The following is a 20225-nucleotide window of genomic DNA, read 5'->3' on the forward strand; positions in this document are numbered from 1 at the left end:
ATTAAAATGTTTTCAAGAAACTCCTGGTATGGAGCCATTGTAGAACTCTGGGAAGATGTTGCTGCAAGAAGCAAAGAATGGGTGGTGGGAGAGGAGGATTTGCTCTCCAGGTCCAGCTCCCCCGGACCTCAGGGTGTGCCCCTCTCTTGGCTTCTTGTCCATTAGACACCCCAGCTGCAGTACCTGCCCACCTGGGGGTGGAGAAGGCTGGGGCACTGGCAGGAGAACCCTAAATAATCCACTAATGGGAAACGAAGCAGTGACAGAAGCCTGGCTCTGTGCTGGGCTGAGGGTTCTGAGGGTTTCTAGGGCCAGGGCCACACTTTCTGGAGAAAAAAGGGAGCGAGACGCTGAGGAAAGGGACGGGTTCCCCCAAGCTCCCCATCCATCCATCACATATGCCTGCTGCAAGGATTGTAGTGTGGTCAGAGGGACAGGTTTTATAGTAGGGGTCTGGGGAGGCCGGACGTCATAGCAGAAAGAACCATAACCCAAAGCCCTTATTCCTACTCCTGTCCTCTCTACCACAGCGGAGAATGGGGGTCACCCCAGTGCTCCCTGCCATCAGCCTCTGGCTGTCTCAGCTGGGCTACCTCGGCTGTATCTGTGTAGCTGCTTCTCTGTGTCCATGTGTCTCCCTGGCTCTGTCCCCACCCATCTCCATGCGCTCCCTCCCGTTGTCCCTCTCAGTCCTGGGGTACAGGCAGGTGTCACCCTGGAGCCTGCTGGACCTCGAGGTGGCCTCCCTCCCCTTTTGCCCCCCTGGTCCTGCCTGGCTTGTTCTCACCGACCCCCCCCCCACCCTTCACCCCACCTTTTTTTTTTTTTCGGGCACGTTGCACCTTGGTGCGTGTCTCTCCGCTACTCACCCCCAGGTTGCCGCCGTCGTCCACGATCGGAGCCCCTGTCCGTCTGTCCGTCCGTCCGTCCGTCCGTCCGTCCGTCCGTCCGTCTGTCTGTCTGTCTGTCTGTCTGTCTGTCTGTCTGTCTCTTCCATCCTCGATTCTGCGCATTTTTCTCCCGGCCACCGTTTCTAGTCTTCGCTCCTCGCCCTCGCTCCTCTCCCGGACTCCGCTTCTTCCTCCTCTCCATCCCCCCCCCCCCACTCCACTCTCCTGGGCCGCCTCCCGGGTCCCCGCTGGTGCTGGTGGGGGGACCTTGCTGGGGGCGGGGCCGAGGGGCTCGCTAGGAATAACTCGGTTAGCCGGGCGAATTGAATTAACTTCTTCACACGAGCGCCTCCGGGCCTGTCTCCCCTCCCTTCTGTGGGGCCGCAGGTGGGAGGCCAGGGAACGGGGTCGGGACCCTCGGGCCTGGCACGAAGACAGGACGGGACAGGACGAAGGTCCGGATAGGGAACGGGGATGGGAACTCCGGGGACGGGGTCCCGCCGCGCCGCCTCTCCGAGCCCGGGGCCGGCCAGGGGATCCTGGGGGGCGGGATGTCGACGGGGGCTGGGGCGGGGTCTAGGCCCCGGACGCCCCGCCTTCCCGGAGCTCGCCCCGCCCGGCCCCCCTCTGCGGGGTCCTTCGCGTTAAAAGGCGCGCGGGCCGCACCGCCCCGCACTTACACTTGCGTTGCGCTCGGGCGGAGAGGGGCCGCGACGGGGCGGGCGGAGTGCGGGCGCTCAGAGCCAGTCTCGAACCTTCGGGACGTGTAGGCTCTCTCGCATCCCCAACTTGACTTGACATCTCCCTGGCCCGGGACCCCGACCCTGGTCCGGCCCCCCGCCTTCATCCCTCTCACCAAGCCCCGGGCCGATGGACTACTCCTACCTCAATTCGTACGACTCGTGCGTGGCGGCCATGGAGGCGTCCGCCTACGGGGACTTCGGCGCCTGCAGCCAGCCCGGCGGTTTCCAGTACAGCCCCCTGCGGCCCGCCTTCCCCGCGGCCGGCCCGCCCTGTCCTGCGCTCGGCTCCTCCAACTGCGCGCTCGGCGCCCTCCGAGACCACCAGCCCGCGCCCTACTCGGCAGGTGAGCGCAAATCCCCGGCCCGGGCCTCCCAAATCCTGGGGTCCTTCGGCTAGGACTGCGACTGTCCCCAACAGCAACCACCTGCCCTGCCCTGGGCAGACCCTGCTGTATCCCCCCACCCCGCAGGATCCCAGTCTACATAAGGCGAGGTATCCTTAGGCAGCCGTGAGCCCTACCCTCATCTTTCCTCTCCTCTGGCTGTAGGATCCCTAACCCATGCCATGCAGGTCAAGGCTATAACCGGGGTTCAACCCTGGGTTCCACTTCAGACCTCCCTCCCTTCCCCATCACCAGAACTCTCCAGGCTCAGGCCACTCAAAAATCCTACCTTTAATCATTCCCAACCTTCACTTTATGCTGAAGGACCCTGCCCTAAATAAGTGTGAGATGGGAATCCTCCCAAACCCTGGAGTTCCTCCACTCCAAGTTTTGGGCCCATCCTGCCTGTGCCCAAACCTTGTACCATCAACACTCTTCCGTGACCCTAAGAACAAGGTATCCATTTCCCCCTCCCTCTGGAGATTCCCAACTAGTGCCCTTCAGAACCCAGAAGCAGCCCTTGACCTGGAACCTAGGCCCCATCTGAACCCTCAACCCTCCCTCCATTACCCCTTAGTAAGAGTGCAGCCTGCCCCACCCAGCCTCCTTATCTCCCTCCTGGGAAGGTCACTGGGACCCTAGGAGAACACTAGATTCTGTGGGTGTGGTGGGGGTGAGCTAGGGATCTGACTTTAGAGAAATGAGATCTTGGGAAATGGAGCAGGAAATTGGCCTGGGGATGGGGAGATGGGGTATCCTAGGCTAGTTTGAAAGGTTGTGGTGGGAGTGTCAGGAGATGGAAACAAGAAATAAGGAATAGGTCACAGGAATATAGAGTTCTGGGGTGGCAGGAGACTGGGACTGCAAATGAGCAATGTAAGCAGGGACTCTGGGAGAAAAGGGAGACCCAGGACTGGGAAGATGGAGATAAGAAGATGGGGACAAGATTAGTAGGAGACTAGGAAGTTAGGATGGTCAAAAGCAGAAACATGAAAGATGGGGCTAGGCTGGGGCGTTGGAGGTGATGATGAGGAAGGAAAATAGAGAACTAGGGGGAACAAGACAAAGGTGAAAAAATACTGGGAACCCTGGAGAATACAGAACCCTAAACCATGAAAAGGAAATGGAATGACTGAAACACTGGCACTGCGGATAGGTGGGATAGTTTGGGAGATTGGAATAGGGAGGGTAGAGGGCTTTGGAGGAGTTGGGACAAAGATGCTTAGAAGGAAAAGAATCTGGAGAACTAAATGGGGGAGTAAATAATTAGGGCCCTTCTTTATGGGTTCAAAAGGAAGTATAGTCCAGACAGGAAAGTTGCAGAGAAATGGGGGAAAAGGAGAAAGGGGGACATCTAGAAGAGAGGGGGACCAGAAGAGAGGGCCTGAGCAAATGAGGCCTGGAAGTGGAGAGGGAGGCAAATGGAAGGCACAAATGGTACCTGGTCGGTGTCTGTGCTCCCGGTGGTGTGATGAGACCCGGGATGATCAGAGCAGGGTCTGAGATTCAGCCTGGAAATGGGCTGAGAGTGGAGACACATCCAGAGAGAGTAGGAGAACGTGGGACCAGCAGAGGCAGGTGTAGGAAGTCGGGTCGAACTGGACCCCTCGCACCCACCTGGGAGAGGTGGAAACCGAGACTGGGCCAGGAAGTGGCGAGCAGCTCGGCAGCTCTCACACACCTCTTTGGTCTCCCCTTCCCTACGCACACTACCCTAGTGCCCTACAAGTTCTTCCCGGAGCCGTCGGGCCTGCACGAGAAGCGCAAGCAGCGGCGCATCCGCACCACGTTTACCAGCGCGCAGCTCAAGGAGCTGGAGCGCGTCTTCGCCGAGACCCACTACCCGGACATCTACACGCGCGAGGAGCTGGCGCTCAAAATCGACCTCACGGAGGCTCGCGTGCAGGTGCGTAGTCGCGGGCGTGTGGACAGCAGTGGGTGCACGCGCAAGAGGGACAAGCAGGGCGCACCCAATACTTGGGGATTCGCAGGACCGAGGGGATTCTCGGGGTGGGGGAGGCAGGTGCAGCCTGGAAGTCAAGATTAGTCAGGGGCCAGTCGCTGGGAGTGACAACAGCCGGGGCTAAGGTGGGCAGAAAGACGAGGGGTCAGGCTTGGGCGGATTTGAGGTGATCCAGAGAAACGCATTTAGAACCCCGAAATTTCCCGCTGTGCCTCACAAGGAGGATCGGACAGTGAAGTTTTTGAATTAAGGGCGCACGGGCAGAGTGGGACCAACCCCCTACAACCCGATCCAGGGAAGCAGAGGTTGGGAACTAAGCAGTGCCTCTTAGTTCTGCATGTATGAGACCCCGAATCTGGGAAGCCCAGGCTGGAGGCAGCCGCAGGACTCGAGGTGCGGCAGAGGATGGTTCTGCGGGCGCGCAGACCCAAAGTACTGCTGTTTAGCAGCCCCGCTGCCAAAGAGGTTCAAACAAAAGGCCTTTCCGAATAATCCCTAAACCGCCCTCCCCAGCGGGGACTCGGTGACCTTCTTGGAGGAGGAAATTGTGGGGTAGAAGGGTTCTGATAAGAGCTAAAGCTCGGGGCCGGAGAGATGACACAGCGGTAAGGCCTTGCAGGCGGCAGATTCAGGACGGCAGTAGTTTGAATCCCGGCATCCCATATGGTCCCGGTGCCTGCCAGGCGCGATTTCTGAGCGCAGATCCAGGAGGAACCCCTGAGCACCGCCGGGTGTGACTCACAAAAACAAAACCAACCAAAACAAAAAGCTAAAACTGAGTCGCTCCAGGAAAACTGGGGGCCCAGGAGGCAGGAATCCGCTGGAGGAGGGAGGAGGATCGGTGAGACGGGGCGGGCTGCGGTGGAGGGCCCCCGGACGCTGCCCGGGGCTGAGCGGCTCCTGTGCCCCGCAGGTCTGGTTCCAGAATCGCCGGGCCAAGTTCCGCAAGCAGGAGCGCGCGGCCAGCGCCAAGGGCGCGGCGGGCGCGGCGGGCGCGAAAAAGGGCGAGACGCGCTGCTCTTCCGAGGACGACGATTCCAAGGAGTCCACGTGCAGCCCCACGCCCGACAGCACCGCGTCGCTGCCGCCGCCGCCCGCGCCCGGCCTGGCGAGCCCGCGCCTGAGTCCCAGCCCGCTGCCCGCTGCCCTGGGCGCTGCGCCCGGGCCGGGCGCGGGGCCGCAGCCGCTCAAGGGCCCGCTGTGGGCCGGCGTGGCGGGCGGCGGGGGCGGCGGGCCGGGCGCGGGCGCAGCCGAGCTGCTCAAGGCCTGGCAGCCGGCGGAACCCGGACCCGGGCCGTTCTCGGGGGTGTTGTCCTCCTTCCACCGAAAACCCGGCCCTGCGTTGAAGACCAACCTCTTCTAGCCCGCGGACGGACTGACGGACGCCCCTGCCCCTCCAGCACCGACAGTCCTTTCCCCCCTGTCCCTCACCCCCGCTGTGTCCCACCCCGCTGCGCGCCCGCCCCCCGTTTACCAGAAATCAAATGGGGCCATTCTCCTTTTCCTTTTCCCGTACCCACCCAGCAGAGCGGGGTCTCTTTCACCGGCACCCCCTCGCCCCTCTCCAGGAGAGCCCGGAGCCCCTTCTAACGCGGCTTTCTTTGGAAGCGGGATCAAAAGAAAAGACGCCTGTCCCCAACTTAGTCTCCAACGCGCCCATGGTCTTGTCTCCTTGCCAAAGATCAGCCAGGGGCCCGGCTCCGCAGAAGGCAGGGTCACTCCGCACCCCGGTGACCCGCCAGCTGTCCCCACCTCGGGCTCACCTCGCTGACCCTGCCTGGGCTAGGTCGCCGCTGTCGCCTAGCTCAACGGGTCCGAGGGATCCCATTTACACTCTGTCCCCCAAATCCCCGCCGACCCCCATCCGCTCTGGCGCTGAGAGAGGGTGCAGCCAAGGGAGGCCTACAAAGGCGTCTCCTCCTTTTTTGTTTTTTGTTTGTTTTCTCTCGGTTTTCTTCTTCTTTGAAAAACTTGTAATTTATTGAGGTGAGTTTTGCTCAGTCCAAATAAAACTTAATTTATTGAAGACATCACACGGGTGCCCCTTGAATACAAGGCTGCCTGCATGAGCCCGGTGCCCCTCGAGACCAGCGGGGAACTGTGGCTGCAAAGCCCACCGCTTAGCGGTTGGGGACCTGCAGACAGAACGAAGCTAAACTGGCCCTTTCAAGACCAGAGCTTCCCCCCCACCCCACGCCACCCCAACCCCTGCTCCCGCAATAATATTAACGTGCCCACCCCACCCTAAACCCACTCGGAAGAGCTTAAATAAACCCCAGCCCAGTCTTTGGGCTATTCCTTCATTTCCGGACTGACACCCCCCAGAGCGGGGGTCGGGAGAGGTCCTTGTAGGGCCCCTCCCCAACTGTGGTTCTGGCCCAGAGGGGGCCCACAGGAACCCCAGGCACTAGAAGAGGGGACCAGAAATTGAGAGCAGACCAAGCAACCAACCTCAGGAGCCCTGGATGTAAGAGATTAGGAACAGGACATCCTATGTAGGGCACTTCAAATGGTCAGGCCATAGGGATCACCGATCCCCAATAAATAAGCAAAGGTTCCGCCCCACCACTCAAAATTTTTCCACCCCGGGGATCTTTTGGGGCTTTAGTATAGAGGGCGGGGCTCCCAGCACGCTGCGCAGCGCCACTCCGATCACTTGCTGAGCTGCAGGGTGTCCAGAAGGAGGCGCTTGTGGGCCGGGTCCTGCACCCCAGCCTCCTCCAGGTCCTCCTCCGTGATGTCGCTGTAAAGGGTGGTGGAAGGTGAGAGGCCGGCGGGCAGAGCTGGGATCCCGTCACTCCGCCCCCAGCCCGGACCCAACCCCTCTGCCCCAGCCGCACCCCCACCTGAGAAACTCCAGGTCGTCCCAGCCATTGTGCACCAGGCCCTCCTCATAGCGCTCCAAGCCGATGGCCCGCAGCCAGGCACCCATGCCTGCCTCGCCCAGCCCGCCGGCCCGCCCACCCTGCGGGCATGGAGCCTGGGGGAATAGGGTTTGTTAGGCGGGGTATTGAAGGTGCCACACACACAAGGACCTGCAGAAGACAGCCACATCCTACCACAGGGTCAGGGATGGGAGGCGGCGCACACGCCCCCAACTCTCAGGCCGCATGGCAAGCAAGCACACACCTCAACTGCACACACGGCCACCCCTGGTTCACACACCTCCTCTGCCAGGTCCTCCTGGATACTCTCTCGGATGCGAGGTGGAGGGAAGCTGAGGGGCCGGCCATAGTCTGACGGCAGCACCCGGGAGGGCTGCAGGTCTCCGGGCAGGAGCACAGAGCGGGTGGACCCTGAGGCGCCATAGTCCACCTCACTCAGTGTCTTGGCCATCTGCAGCACTGAGCAGGAGCGATCATCCCCGATAGCAACTTCCCCCAGGAAAGCGCTGCCTCCAGAGGGGCCTGGAGGCAGTGGGGGTCTCGGGTGGGCCTTGGGAGGTGGTGGGCCACGGGCCTCACCCCCAATGCGGGCCCGCACCATTGGCCCTGACAAAGGATCTAGGTTGGGGGGCAGGAAAATAGCTGAGTCTGGCAGGGGTGGGGGCGGAAAGTCTGGAGGGGGCAGTGTGCCCCCAGATTCCTCATCAGATGAGCTCCCCTCTCCCACACGGGGCGTCCGGTGGCGCCCCAGCTGTGGTGCAGGCACAGTGATGGCCACTTTGTTCTTGGTAGCAGGTGGGGCAGGTGCCCTGGAAGGTGAGGGTGCCTCTGGGGGCAACAGCTGATGTGGGACCCCTTCAAGGACGTAGTAGGCAGGGTTATTGAAGCTGTTCTTAGGTGGAGGGGCTACCATGCCTTCTGGCTCTGGAGCCCCCTCTGGCTTGGACCTAGTGTGAGAACAGGATAACTATGTCAGAACCCAGAAGTTAACCACTCCACTCCATGATGAAGAGTCAAGGCGCATGGGTCCCAACTCTGTGCCCTGCGTATAACCTTGAGCACATCCCTGTAGAGCTTTGGCCCCTGGAGGATGAGCATCGGAAGCCGAAGTCCTTAAACTTCCAAGTCTACTCTACAGGGGCCGGAGCAGTAGCACAAGGTGTAAGGCATTTGCCTTGCGCATGCTAGCCTAGGATGGACTGAGATTCAATCTCCTGGTCCCATATGGTCCCCCAAGCCAGGAGTGATTTCTTTTTTTTTTTTTTTTTTTAGTTTTTGGGTCACACCCGGCGGTGCTCAGGGGTTACTCCTGGCTGTCTGCTCAGAAATAGCTCCTGGCAGGCACGGGGGACCATATGGGACACCGGGATTAAAACCAACCACCTTTGGTCCTGGATTGGCTGCTTGCAAGGCAAACACCACTGTGCTATCTCTCCGGACCCAGGAGTGATTTCTGAGCACATAGCCAGGAGTAACCCCTGAGCATTACTGGGTATGGCCGAAAAAACAAACAAAAAAATTCCCTGGACTGGCTGAAGGGGTTGTTACAGGATTACCCTGGACTGGCATAGGGGTTAAGGCACTTCCCTTTTTACACAGCTATTTGGTTTGATTCCCATTACCCTGTATAGTCTCTCCCAAGTACTACCAAGAGTTATCTCTGAGCACCACCGGGTATGGCCCACTCTCCCCCATCCATCACTCAAAAAAAGGTTCCCAGATGTTTTATGGCTTTTTAACTATCAAGACTAAACTGAAATGTCCAGTTACTGGAAGGCAGGTAACAACACTGTACAGCCTCTAAAGCCATTCCCTGAATGCCTTCTACTGAAGAATGCCTTCTAGTCAGGGATTCAAGTTAATTTTCAGACAGCCTGGGGAGGAAACCAAGGTGAGAGGTAACTGCTGAAGATAAGCACAAAAACACCAAACTCTACCTTGGAATCTTTATTTAAGTTTATGTGATATTTTGATACAATTAGAAAGCAAGCTTCACTTTCCCAAAGTATGAGCCACACAACGCTTGTTCCCTGGGTTATTAACAGTGACTGTAAGTTTCCCTGGCACATTAAGTTTGGAAAACTATATTAAATGGGAGTTGTTTAAGAGTTTCCTTCCTTGGAGCCAGAGTGATAGCACAGTGGTAAGGCCTTACACACAGTCAACACAGGATGGACCCCAGTTCAAATCCCATATGGTTCCCCGAGCCTGCCAAGAGCGACTTCTGAGTGCAGAGCCAGGAGTAATCCCTGAATGCCTCTGGGTGTGACCCAAAAACAAAAACAAAAAAGTTTTCTTCCAGTTCATATGCTTGGAACTTTGCTAATTCTCACTAGAGCTAGGGCTAGAAAAGAATCTAGCAAGGGCCCGGAGAGATAGCACAGCGGTGTTTGCCTTGCAAGCAGGTGATCTAGGACCAAAGGTGGTTGGTTCGAATCCCGGTGTCCCATATGGTCCCCCTTGCCTGCCAGGAGCTATTTCTGAGCAGACAGCCAGGAGTAACCCCTGAGCACCGCCGGGTGTGACCCAAAAACCAAAAAAAAAAAAAAAAAAATCTAGCAAGAGCCACTTCCCAGACTTACTGGACCACAAGCCCATTGCTGGCAGAACATGATTAAAGACAGTGAGTGTCCCACAGAATGAGCCCACAAAATGTGTGACTTCTTCAAAGAGGGCTCAGTCTTAATTCTGTGTACAGAGTGGTAGCCTTTGCAATTACAACAACAAAAATACCTTTTCTGGGAGGTTAAAGCAATAGTATCGTGGTCAACCTGGTTTCTGAGTTTGAACCTCAACATCCCACATGGTTCACAAAACACTGCCAGGAGTGATCCCTGGGCACACACAGGCAGGAGTAAGCACTAAGCATTGACAAAAGCTACATCTAAGGGAGGCTGTGCTGGAAAGTCCCAAGCAGCAACGTGAAAGGAGAGGGGAAGAGGATGCTAGGATGAGGTTGTGGTGGGAATGTCCGCTCTCACCTGGGGGTTAAGGGCTCCTCCCGGGGAGCTGCTGCTCGAGGTGGGGCAGGGGGCCTCCCAGTTGGTGGTGGTCGTTCTGGTTCTTCAAATAGCTTGGAGAGTGGGCAGGCAGTATCTCCAGGGGCTAGTTTGCGGCTCGCTGACCTGCCAGGAATGCATGGAGAAATTAAGTAGGGGACTGATAAAGGCCCCCCCCCCCAAGCATATCTTCAATTCTTCACTTCAACAAAGCCCCTCCACTTTACCCCTCCTGCTTTACCTGGGCTCCTGGCTGCCTCTGTCCCTGGCTGACACAGAAGGGACTTTGCTCTTTGCTCCAGCCTCATCCTTATCAATGCTGATCCACTCTGTGGGAGTGAGGGCAGGAATCAGCAGGGGGACATGCAGTCCAGACCAGACAACCCCAGGGCCCCCCAACTTCCCAACAACTCCTCAGGTCAGGTTCACTCCCAGATGTGCTTCCAAATCATCTGGGGAATCCCAACAGGCCTTCCCAGTACACAAGCCACCCGCCCCACACCCCTCCCCGTGGAGCCCCCACCGTAGAGCCGCTCACGGGTGCCCAGGCGTTCTGTGGGCACCCGCACCTTCATGGAGCCGCGGATGTTGCCAGTCTCCTCTCCGCGATGCGACAGGAAGGTGAGGAACTGCTGGGCTGTGCTGCCAATCATGGACTTGAGTGCCACCACGCACTCCCCTACAGAGCAGAGGGGCACATCAGCATGGTATTATGCCTATCCAGGGCCCGTTGACCCTCAGCACCCCTCAGCATCCCCAGCCCTTCACCGTAGGATTCGTAGCCATCCATGGACTTGACAGTGAGCAGGAGGTGCTGGTCCTGGAGGTACTCGATGTCAGCCAGAATTGGCTTGAGCTGAGGAATGCAGAGATCATATGAGGCTCCAAGCCTTGTCCTAACCTGTGGCCTGTAACCCTCAGCCGCTCCCCATAGGCTTGCTCAGCTCTCAAGATGCCAAGTCCGTAATGGAGAAGATAAAGTCCTATAGGAGGCTTTCTACATACTCAATATACAATATATGCTGGCAATCAGTAAAGGATCAATTAGTAAATGAATGAATAAACAAACTGCAACTCATTCCCCTGAACCCCCTACAAAACAGATGTCCTTATTCTCATTCAGGCCTGCACACACACCCAGGAGTGTACTCCTACTCCCCACACGCCCTTCCAGGCAGGTTTTCAGAACATTTGCTGTGCAACTCCCTCTGTTCCAACCCAGGATTTGTTCCCTCTGAAGCCTCACCGTGGGTAGCTGGCGTGAGGACCACTGCACCTTGAGGAAGTTGATATTATCACTGCTCTGTGCATCATTCTCAAAGCTCTTCTTGTACTCTGGTGGGAGAGAATACAGAATATCTGACTGAGTGCTACCGCCCCCTCCTTTCCCCCATGGGAGGCTGGCTTTTCTCCCTCCACCTCCCATGTCCCACAGTGCCCTTCTCTGACCCTCTAGGCAGGTGGAGTAGAACTCAATGAAGAACTTGGTGCGGCTGGCTGTCTTCACAATGGCCTCGATGCTTTCAAACTCGATGTAGGCCTGATCTGAAGTTTTTGAGAGCCCTGAGGAGTGCAGGAAAAAAGGCCTACTGGAGGACTGAGATGTGAGAGGCATGGGAGCAGGAAAGAGAGAAGGAAGAGGGGCTTCCCTTATCCCAAATAGCTGCTAGAAGACCCCAAAGTCCAGACCCCAGACCAAGGCAGAGATGCAAGGATGAAAGACCACTTTAATGAGGGCTAGAGAGCAGAGGACCCACATAATGGTTCACTAGCCCCTCCTCAGGCCTCCAAGGCTATAGGAGAGCAGCCCCAGGCCCCATCTTCACACACACACATCCTCACAGGTGAATATTTACAAACATTTGTACATATAGCTGTGCCCATCAAACACACATACATAAGTCCCAAAACTAGGCACAGTCTCAGGCCACCACCCGGATTCCCTGAATATGCACCAAGCCCACGAGCAGGAGAGAGGAACCACCTTTCTTGGAGATGAACTGCGAGGTGACTCCAACCTCAAAGGCTGCGAACACGGGAGAATGGTCGCTGGTGACAATGTCATCAGTGCAACCTAGGGAAGGGACAAACAGACCACACTCAGCTGACCACATGCTACATCACAGTACTGATGTCCTAGGGAAGGAGTAGAACAGGGACCATGACACACATACATCCCACCCCCACTCCCCAATAGCCTGTCACCCTGTGCAAGAGGTTCTGACCATAGGAATTGCAGATGATGTGTGTCTCGGGATAGGATTTCCAGAGAATGCGGTCACACCATGAAGGCACGTTGGTCCGGACCTGCAGCAGGGACAGTGTGAGCCTCACCTTAGAGCCAATAGGGTCCCCAGCTCTTGCCACACCAGTCTCCCTCTCTAGATCCCCTCATGACCAGAATCACCAGGAGGTGACAGAAGCTAGAAAGGTAACTTCAGAAGCCCTGACCCTAGGCCCCACTTGTTTGCTGGATTCTCTGTAGCCCTGGATTGGGGAAGGGGGGATTTCAAAGATGCACATCACTCTCACTCACCCCGGTTGGCTTCTGCTTGTGCCAGGCATATGTGTCTCGGGAGCCTCGCTCATATCGGTAGGTGGGTGGGAAGGAGATCTCCTCCTCACCTGGGAACAGGAGGGATCAGCCTCTGAAGACCCAGGGAGACCCCACAACCCTCAACCCACTCCCACAAGGCCCACACTCACTGAAACGCAGGAACACTTTGTGCTTCTCCCGTTCCAGGTTGAGCTGGTCCACCCTGAGCAGGGGCTCAAACTCCTTCCTGCTGATGTAGTTGAGGATCTCCTAGGCCAGAGACACAGACAGACAGTCCCCCCCTTGAGCCAAAGCCAGCAAGAGTACCTTGTCAAGCCCCACCCACCCATGGTCCAACTCCCTGAAGACTCAGCCAGCCACTAGGGCCTGTATGCACCTGGATGTCCATATCCAGGCGGTAGTTGAGGTCCCCGAACCAGAAGAGGTGAGTGAAGCGCAGCGAAATGTCGAAAGCGCTGAGCTGCCGGTCACCCAGGGAGAGCAGTCGCAGGATGTCCAGGTAGTTCTGGTTCCGCCTGTGCCAGGATGGGTTGCCCAGGTGAGGAGTGGGGCCAAGTAAAGTGGGGGAAAAAGCCCCTGGGGTGGGACTGTTGCAAGGCTGTGGACCAGGATATAGGAGGCAGTGGAGGAAGCAGGAAGGAATCCCTCACCTGGCTGTCTTCTCATTCCCTGAGGTGAGGTGGCAGTTTACAAAGCCAAATGAGGTGCCATTGAACATGAAGGAGACACCCACAGCTCCTTTGTTTCCTGTCAGGGTCAGCAAGAGAAAAACATCTGTGTCACCTTTAGAACATTCTTCCCCCAGGAAGGAGGTGGCAAGAGGGCACCTGAACACACTCTTTCCATCCCCAGAGGAGTGTTCCCCACTGGACATGTGAGGTTCAGGTGATGGCTTGAAAATATGTGTATGTGAAGAACCCCTGGGGAGTGACTGCAGGGCCCAAGAGGAAAGTTGAAAGGTTCTGCAGATTCTGAGTCCCTGGAGGGATGGACAACAAGCCTGCCCGAGCAGACACTATGCCTGCCTCCACCTTTGTAGCTGAGTGACCTCAGGGAAGGCACTCAGCCTGCCTGGGCCTGAGTTGTATCCTGAAACAGAGCCCAGGAAGCCCCGCCTTCCTGGTGGGGCTGGAGAGATTTCAAGGAGGAAAACGAGGGAGGTAGATCAAGTGCACTATGTAATGGAAGCGCTGAGGAGACTTCCAGAAGAGAGAGACCTCAAGCAAGGCAGTTCATGCAGAACTGAAGGCAGGTGCCGCCGGCTCACCTAGTGTGTTGGCGATGCCAGTCTTCACACTGGATGTGCTCACATGGCTGATGCGGTTCTCATGTTCTGGCTTGACCAGTACTGCCACCTTGATGTTCCACAGCGACTGCATGGCAATCTGGGTACAGAGCATGGGTCACCCCTGCCCTGGGCTGGGCCGCCGTCTATAACTACCATGACTGGCCTGTGCTCTAGGGTTCTTCAGTGCAGGACAGGAAGGCCTCTCTCTAGCCCTTCACTCCTGCATGAAGCACCATGGCCCCATCTCTTTCTTTTTTTTTTTTGGTTTTGGGTCACACCAGGCGGTGCTTAGGGTTACTCCTGTCTGTGTGCTCAGATATTGCTCCTGGTAGGCACGGAGGACCATATGGGATGCTGGGATTCAAACCATTGTCCATCCTGTATTGCCTGCTTGCATGACAAACGCCCTACTGCTGTGCTATCTCTCCGGCCCGCATCTCTTAAGTTTTATGTCAAGGAACAGAGAGTGTACTCCCTGTGGTGGTCCCTACGGTTGCAGGACAGCAGAGCTGTAATTACCGGGCGGTAATCCAGATCAGTGAGCTCCTTGAGGCCCCCGCGAAGCAGGTCCAGCCACTCGCGATCACCCACAGAGTTCTCCTGAGTCCCAAAGACATAGATGTCATGGGGTATGGTCACTGTGACCTCATCCAGGGTCTTACCCAGACCCTTTGAGGTGAACCAAGATGTCACGTTCTTTGGAGGTGGAACACTGCCTGTAGGTGAGGAGAAAGGGCCAAGATGGGAATCAGCCCCTGCTTAGCACAAGGACCCTCTGGAAGCCTAGCTCCCACTGGCCCCCAGGCCTGACCCATGTTCCAGGTGCCAATGAAGACAGAAATCATGTCAGGTTCATCTTGCTTGGAGTGTTTGTTCTTCATGAGCTGCAGCAACTGGCAGAAGGCCTCCCGCTTCTAAGGAAACAGCAGGCAGTCAGGAGGTAAGAAATCAGGAATTCCCATCCATAGGATTACCATGATAGGCCACAGGTACTATGAGGGTAGGTCGTGCCTCTGGTTCAGTACCACCTCCTCCCTACTCAAAACTGTGACTTGCATTCCAGGAAGGCTCCCTGACTAGACTGATAAACCTGCTTCTGCTGGGTCAGAACTGTCCCTGTCTACATCACATGCACCTTTTCCTCCCATCCAGTGGGGACTCCTGCAGCCCTAATGGTCCAACCAGATTGATGCTCACCCGGGCACTAACAAAGATGAAGTCCTTACGCTGGGTCCGGTCCTTCTCCTTCTCGAATACGACGCCCAGCTTGTTCTGGACACGCTGAGACTTAATGAGCTGGCGGACTAGGAGACAAAGGTGGCATCATTCAGCTGTACACGGAGACCTGTCCCCCCCCTTGCCTTCCCCTCTTGGATAGTGGTAGCTCACTGCGGTCATGTGTGAAGGTGGTCCAGTCTTCCTGCGAGTCCCGCTGTCTCCGCAGCAGCACTAGCCGCCCCCCCTCCACATCCACGCTCAGTGTGAACTTCTGGGACTTCCCAATCTTGGTCAGGTCACCCAGCGTCACATCCAGCTTTACCTACAAGCCAGCGGGCAAAGGCACTGCTGACGGGAACTCCAGGCAGGACACCTTCGCTTTATCTCTAACTGCCCTTCCTCCCACAGGCCCCACCCAGCTCCCCTGCCAGATACCTCAAAGGCCTGCACTGGGATCGTCTTAGCCTTCCGTGTGGATGGCTGCATCGGGGTGGGAGGAGCAGTAGAGCTCATGTCCTGTAGGGCCTTCAGAGCCTGGAGAAGCAAGGAAGGCCAAGTCAGGTCATATGTAGATGACTAAGGCAGGCAAGGGCACAGCTGACAGTGGGATGAAGGTTAAACGATAGGTTCAGGGCTTCTCTCATTGAGGCCAAGAAAAGTAGACAGGGAGAGATGGGTCAGAGGTCAGGAGTCAGGCCACCTTCTTCTGGATGCCTGACAGGAAGTCCTTGAGCACTGACAACTTCAGCACCAGGCTCTCTAGTTCTTGCTCCCCAGTCTGTGCGGGGTTCTGTGGGGAAAAAATGATGGGGCTGCTATGTGAGGCCACCAAAGCAGACCAGGGTATGCACCCATCCTCCACAGGTCTCCCCAATGGTCTACCTGCTGCTGCAAGAGGCGGGTCACCATGGGGGAGCTCTGTTGATCAAACACCTTGGACAGGATCTCCAGGCCAGACAGTACCTTGTCTACCTCACTAGGGGAAACAGATCGGAGCTCTTGCTCTGGCCCAAGAACAAGATAGAGGGCAGAGGACACAGTTCTTCCTCTACTTGAAGGATGTAAAGTACAGGGGAGGGAAAGCAGAAGCCACTGGCACTATTACAGGAACCAGAAGTCAGGGATCAGGGAATTTGCATCACCAAGAAACATCTGGGGAAAGGTCAGAGGTGAAGGTGCACAGGATCAGTGTCCTACATACCTGTGCAGCCTGCGGCAAGAAGTGGCAAGGGTGCGGGTGAGGTGTGGCAGGTGGCTGGCTCCGCCCCGCACTGCCTCCAGATCCAGCCCGTAACTACCTTTCAGGTATTCATGTGAGACAGTGCTCAGCCCATTGGGAGCGCTTCAGGAAGGGGGTCAGGAAGGAAAAACCAGTCAGTGGAGGCCCTGCTGAACTGACTCAACCCCGACCAACAGTGGCAGTGAGTGTCAATGGGCAGGGTATCTGCCTCCACAGCTGAGATGGGGTCCCTGGTTAATGAGGACACAGTTTATAATGGAAAATGACCTTCTGGTCTCTAGAGGGGGATGGGGGACTTACCTCTCAGCAGTTGTTGTGGTGGAGGTCTCAGGGGCTGGTGGGGGGCTGCTGGGCCCGGCGGGGGCAGAAATGCTGGTGGAGCCAGAACGTGGAGGCAGTGGGGGCTTCTCATCCTCCCCATCTGTGGACGGGGGTCAATGGGACAACAGTTTGGGCCTTCTGCCCTACTTGATGGGGGAGACTGATATTGTGGGGAACTGTCATGGCTATCAGAGTCTTCCATGCAAAATGGGGAGAAGAGTCCTTCAGGATTCATATTTAGGGGCAGAGGGTCCCAGGGGAGCTGGGAGAAGGGTGAGGGGAAAAACAAGAAGACTCCAGGACGGAACCTAGGCAAGGAAGTGACGACTCCAATAGCATGCTAGGCGCACCTGAGGCATCACGGTCATCGGGGGATTCTGGCTCTCGCTCCCGTTCCACTGGCAGCAGCAGGGCGCATACAAGGCCCTGGTTAGGCTGCGCATACAGGCCGATGAGCTCGCCCAGTGTCTGGAAGCGGCGCACAGGTACGCCCTGCGAGGTCTGCAGGCCAGCAGGGGTGGGAGAAGGGTCAGCTAGCCAGTTCCAAACCGACAGCTGAAGTTGATGCAAGAACTCTGGGGGTCCCAGTATACCTGCACAGCCAGGAAGTCTTCGCCATCAGGTAAGATTCGGTACGTGTGTACATGCTTCTGATACCTGAGGGCAAGGGAGGGTGTCAAAATCTGCTCCCCTCGCCACTCTTTGGTGTCAGTCTCACCCTTTGGTGTAAGCCCCTCTCCCCCCAGGCTCTGCCCTCTGCACCCAGTCTAACTTCTCTAAATCATTTGCCCAGAATGCAGAGAGTTAATGATGGGGCTTGTCCACATCCAGACTGCAGGAGTGGCCCACAGGAATGACCAGTCCCTTCACACCCCACCCAGACCTTCATAGGCTCCACAGCAGGGCCCAGGAACAGTCAGCTCTTTTGTGGCCTCTACAGCTGTCTAAATAGCCCCTTGGGGCTGTGGTACCAGTCTGGGCCCCCGCCAGACTCAGAGTCCTCACTGCCTGGCTAACGTGTGTGTGTGTGTGTGTGTGTGTGTGTGTGTGTGTGTGTGTGTGTGTGTGTATGCTCACACGTTATGCCTACTTCTGTGTTTATGTTGGCATCAGGTTCTGGGGAGCTGGGTGTATCTGAGATGGTTTTTATTAAAGAGTGTATGGGGAAGAGAGATCACCCAATGGCTTTATTCATCCTTCCCCAGTTACAGGAAATAAAGTGATTCACTGAAGATACTTTATGGAAGATTCAGGCCTCTAGGAGCCCCAAGATCTGCGGGTGCAAGAGAGATGCTGACAGATGGCAGCAACAGCTGAGCAGGTAACAGCTGAACCAGACTGGCAGTCAAGCCCCAATCATGGAGGGAGACAACCTCACTCTGCAACCACAACTCAGGTAGACATAACAACTCAGCCCATGCAACCTAGAGCATGTGTGCTGGGCACCAGAGAGGACCAGCATAAGAAGACCCTCTATCTTGTCCATAGGTCCAAGCCCTTCCTTCAAGAAATTCCTCTGAGGTCCTCCATCAGCACAGGCTGATGGTGTGGTGCCTGAGTGGGATCATGAATATGTTTGTGGACTGTGGGGTGTGCTTACAATGGGTACAGTATCTACCTCATTTGAGTCCCATGTCCAGTCCTACCAATGTGGTCCTAGTGAAGCAGGTATTATTACATCCATCCTCATTCTCTAAAAGAAGAAAAGTGCCATGCACTTTTACTAACAAAAGTAAGCAGAGCTGGGGCTGAAAAGTCAGGTCTGATGAGGCCTGAGGCTCAGAGTGCCAGCACCTGTCAGGTGGGTGGGGGGTACACACAAACGCTCCCTGTTCGGGCAGGTGTGTATCCAGGTAAGCAAGGAAGTTCCTGGCAGCCCGCCCCCAGGCTGCAGCAAGGCAGGGAGCAGAAGAGTCAGCTGGTAAAGCTGAACCCTCATCCCAGACAGTACTGAACCCCCCCTTGCCCCACCCATAGCCTCTCCTAGTTAGTGGTAGACAAGACTCTCCCCTCCTGGGACAATATAATGTTCCTCACCCAGACTCAGGCCCAGCTGTCCCCCTCCCGCTAACAGCTGACCCAGCACCTGCCTCCTTCCCCTCCCTAATAGGGGGTGCGCCTTAGTAAGGCCTGAGAGGGAAGGATTCTAGGCTGCTATGTCTGCCTCAGCTGACCCTCTCCAGTTTCTCCTCCTGGGCTTCAGATTTGGACTTACAAGCGGACTTAAAAGGCACCTTTAAGGCATCTTCATCTTCAGATTCTCTGCCTAAATTATGACTTCTCTACCTCAGCACCCCAATATTTCGGGACACAAGACATTTAGGCTGTCCTGGACAGGGAAGGACTATCCCCTAGTTTCTCCCCATCAGAGGAGACAACAGCAGTCTGGTACCAACCCAATTCAGGTCCCCAGACAATGCCACAAGGTTCATGTTACCCAAGGGGTAACATCATTCCCAACTGAGAATGCTACAGCTGAGGCAAATGTACCCCTCCAAATGTGAGGACAAAGGAGAAAGGTCAGAGGGTAGACTGGGGCCCTGACTGGGCTGAGGTACAGAACTAGATGGAAACAAAGGCTTGGGAGAGTCTCCTAGACTCCCCCACTCTCACCATGATGGAGGGGGACACCAAGAACTCCCCCTCCCCGTGTGGGTTCTGGGGAGTGGTCCTTCAGAAAAAAAAGACCCCCAAACTGTAAGCGCTAACCTGCCCCCAACCAACCCCACTTATGAAACCACTGAAGGGTGCCCTTTAGTAAACTTCCAAGTCCTTAGAATTTGGAGGAAGAGGGGTATATCTGAGACGCCCCCTCCCAAGCCTTTTAGCCAGAGCCAGGGCACACCTCATGCACTGATTCGTGAAATAATAAACCGGCTCCATAGCACCTCGCCTTTTTCACTCCCACACTGTCCAGTCCCCAGCCCCTGCAGATCCCCCCTAACCCTCAGTCCTAGGGGGCACAGGAAGACTCCCCCTAAGGAGCTGCTGGGCATCCTGGGGCACCCAGCAGATCAGTCCCTGTGGCCAAACTATGCCAGCCCCAGCTCCCAGAAACACAGAGACACCCACCCACCCACCTACCGTGGCATGCACCCCAAGCGTGCCAGGGAGGGTCTGCCAGCAACTCCCTGCAGCCTTCTCTCCAAGCCGCGGGGCAGTAGAGTCCACCCCGTAAGGAACCCCCACCACCCCATCCCAGCAGCCGCCCGGGAGCCCCCCGTGACAGCCCAGGCCCCCCACTGTGGGGGGCGCTGGCGTGTCGCTGGCCGGCCGCGCCCCACTCACAGCACGCAGAGCGCGAAGGCTCCCGCCACACTCTCGCTGTCTCGGACCAGGAAGCTGCCATCGCGGCCTGCGCGGGCCAGCAGCTCCTCGGCGGCGGCGCGGCTCAGGTCGCGGTGGTACCAGGCGGGGGCCGGGCTGCCCAGGGCCGCCCCCTGCCCGGCGCCCCCGGGGCCCGGCGCCCCGCACGCGGACGCCATGGCCGCACGGTGCCCCGGGCCGGCCGGCTCAGCGCCGCGCGCGCTCTCCTCCCCGCTCCATCGGGCCCGGGACGCGGGCAGCCGCGGCGGCGGGAGCCGGGGTTGCAGCGCCGGGCCTGGGGATCCGCTGGACTTGGGGTGCGGCGCTCCGCCGCGCAGGCCGCCTCGCTCGCCGCGCAGCCGCCGGCCCCAACTTGGAGAGAAAGAAAAGTTTGTTCGGAGGCGGCGGGGGAGGAGCTGGGGCGCGCCGAGC

At 57.2% G+C, this 20225-nt stretch overlaps 2 protein-coding genes across 2 annotated transcripts; one reads left to right on the plus strand and one right to left on the minus strand.

Annotated features, from left to right (window-relative positions):
- The first annotated feature begins 1617 nt into the window (after positions 1 to 1617).
- Positions 1618 to 5447, plus strand: PHOX2A (paired like homeobox 2A). The gene is made up of 3 exons (XM_049780425.1): positions 1618 to 1977; positions 3735 to 3922; positions 4893 to 5447. Exons 1-3 carry the CDS (start codon positions 1761 to 1763, stop codon positions 5340 to 5342), a joined length of 855 nt encoding a protein of 284 aa, XP_049636382.1. The 5' UTR covers positions 1618 to 1760; the 3' UTR covers positions 5343 to 5447.
- A 790-nt stretch (positions 5448 to 6237) lies between these two features.
- Positions 6238 to 19972, minus strand: INPPL1 (inositol polyphosphate phosphatase like 1). Its single transcript, XM_049780253.1, has 28 exons — positions 19776 to 19972; positions 17081 to 17144; positions 16838 to 16988; positions 16467 to 16587; positions 16128 to 16268; positions 15809 to 15902; positions 15627 to 15716; positions 15362 to 15460; positions 15098 to 15248; positions 14906 to 15012; positions 14520 to 14622; positions 14228 to 14424; positions 13688 to 13805; positions 13071 to 13167; positions 12797 to 12935; positions 12570 to 12669; positions 12400 to 12488; positions 12089 to 12170; positions 11848 to 11937; positions 11313 to 11426; positions 11110 to 11198; positions 10632 to 10719; positions 10387 to 10542; positions 10105 to 10192; positions 9846 to 9989; positions 7145 to 7811; positions 6826 to 6959; positions 6238 to 6722 (listed from the first exon to the last, which is right to left on the minus strand). The coding sequence occupies exons 1-28, from the start codon at positions 19970 to 19972 to the stop codon at positions 6632 to 6634; spliced, it is 3801 nt and encodes a 1266-aa protein (XP_049636210.1). The 3' UTR covers positions 6238 to 6631.
- Positions 19973 to 20225: the final 253 nt, after the last annotated feature.

The sequence above is a fragment of the Suncus etruscus genome, chromosome 9, assembly GCF_024139225.1.
Source record: "Suncus etruscus isolate mSunEtr1 chromosome 9, mSunEtr1.pri.cur, whole genome shotgun sequence".
NCBI classification, from domain to species: Eukaryota; Metazoa; Chordata; class Mammalia; order Eulipotyphla; family Soricidae; genus Suncus; species Suncus etruscus.

Bases quoted from the DNA above. Each gene is read 5' to 3' on its own strand.
- INPPL1 (XM_049780253.1), bottom strand. From the start codon at position 19,972: ATGGCGTCCGCGTGCGGGGCGCCGGGCCCCGGGGGCGCCGGGCAGGGG. The intron at 17,145-19,775 runs GTGAGTGGGGCG...CCTTGCCCTCAG, and splicing joins GCCTTCGCGCTCTGCGTGCT to GTATCAGAAGCATGTACACA. The intron at 11,427-11,847 runs GTGGTTCCTCTC...TGCACTCCTCAG, and splicing joins GCAGTTCATCTCCAAGAAAG to GGCTCTCAAAAACTTCAGAT.
- PHOX2A (XM_049780425.1), top strand. From the start codon at position 1,761: ATGGACTACTCCTACCTCAATTCGTACGACTCGTGCGTGGCGGCCATG. The intron at 1,978-3,734 runs GTGAGCGCAAAT...ACACTACCCTAG, and splicing joins GCCCGCGCCCTACTCGGCAG to TGCCCTACAAGTTCTTCCCG. The intron at 3,923-4,892 runs GTGCGTAGTCGC...TGTGCCCCGCAG, and splicing joins TCACGGAGGCTCGCGTGCAG to GTCTGGTTCCAGAATCGCCG.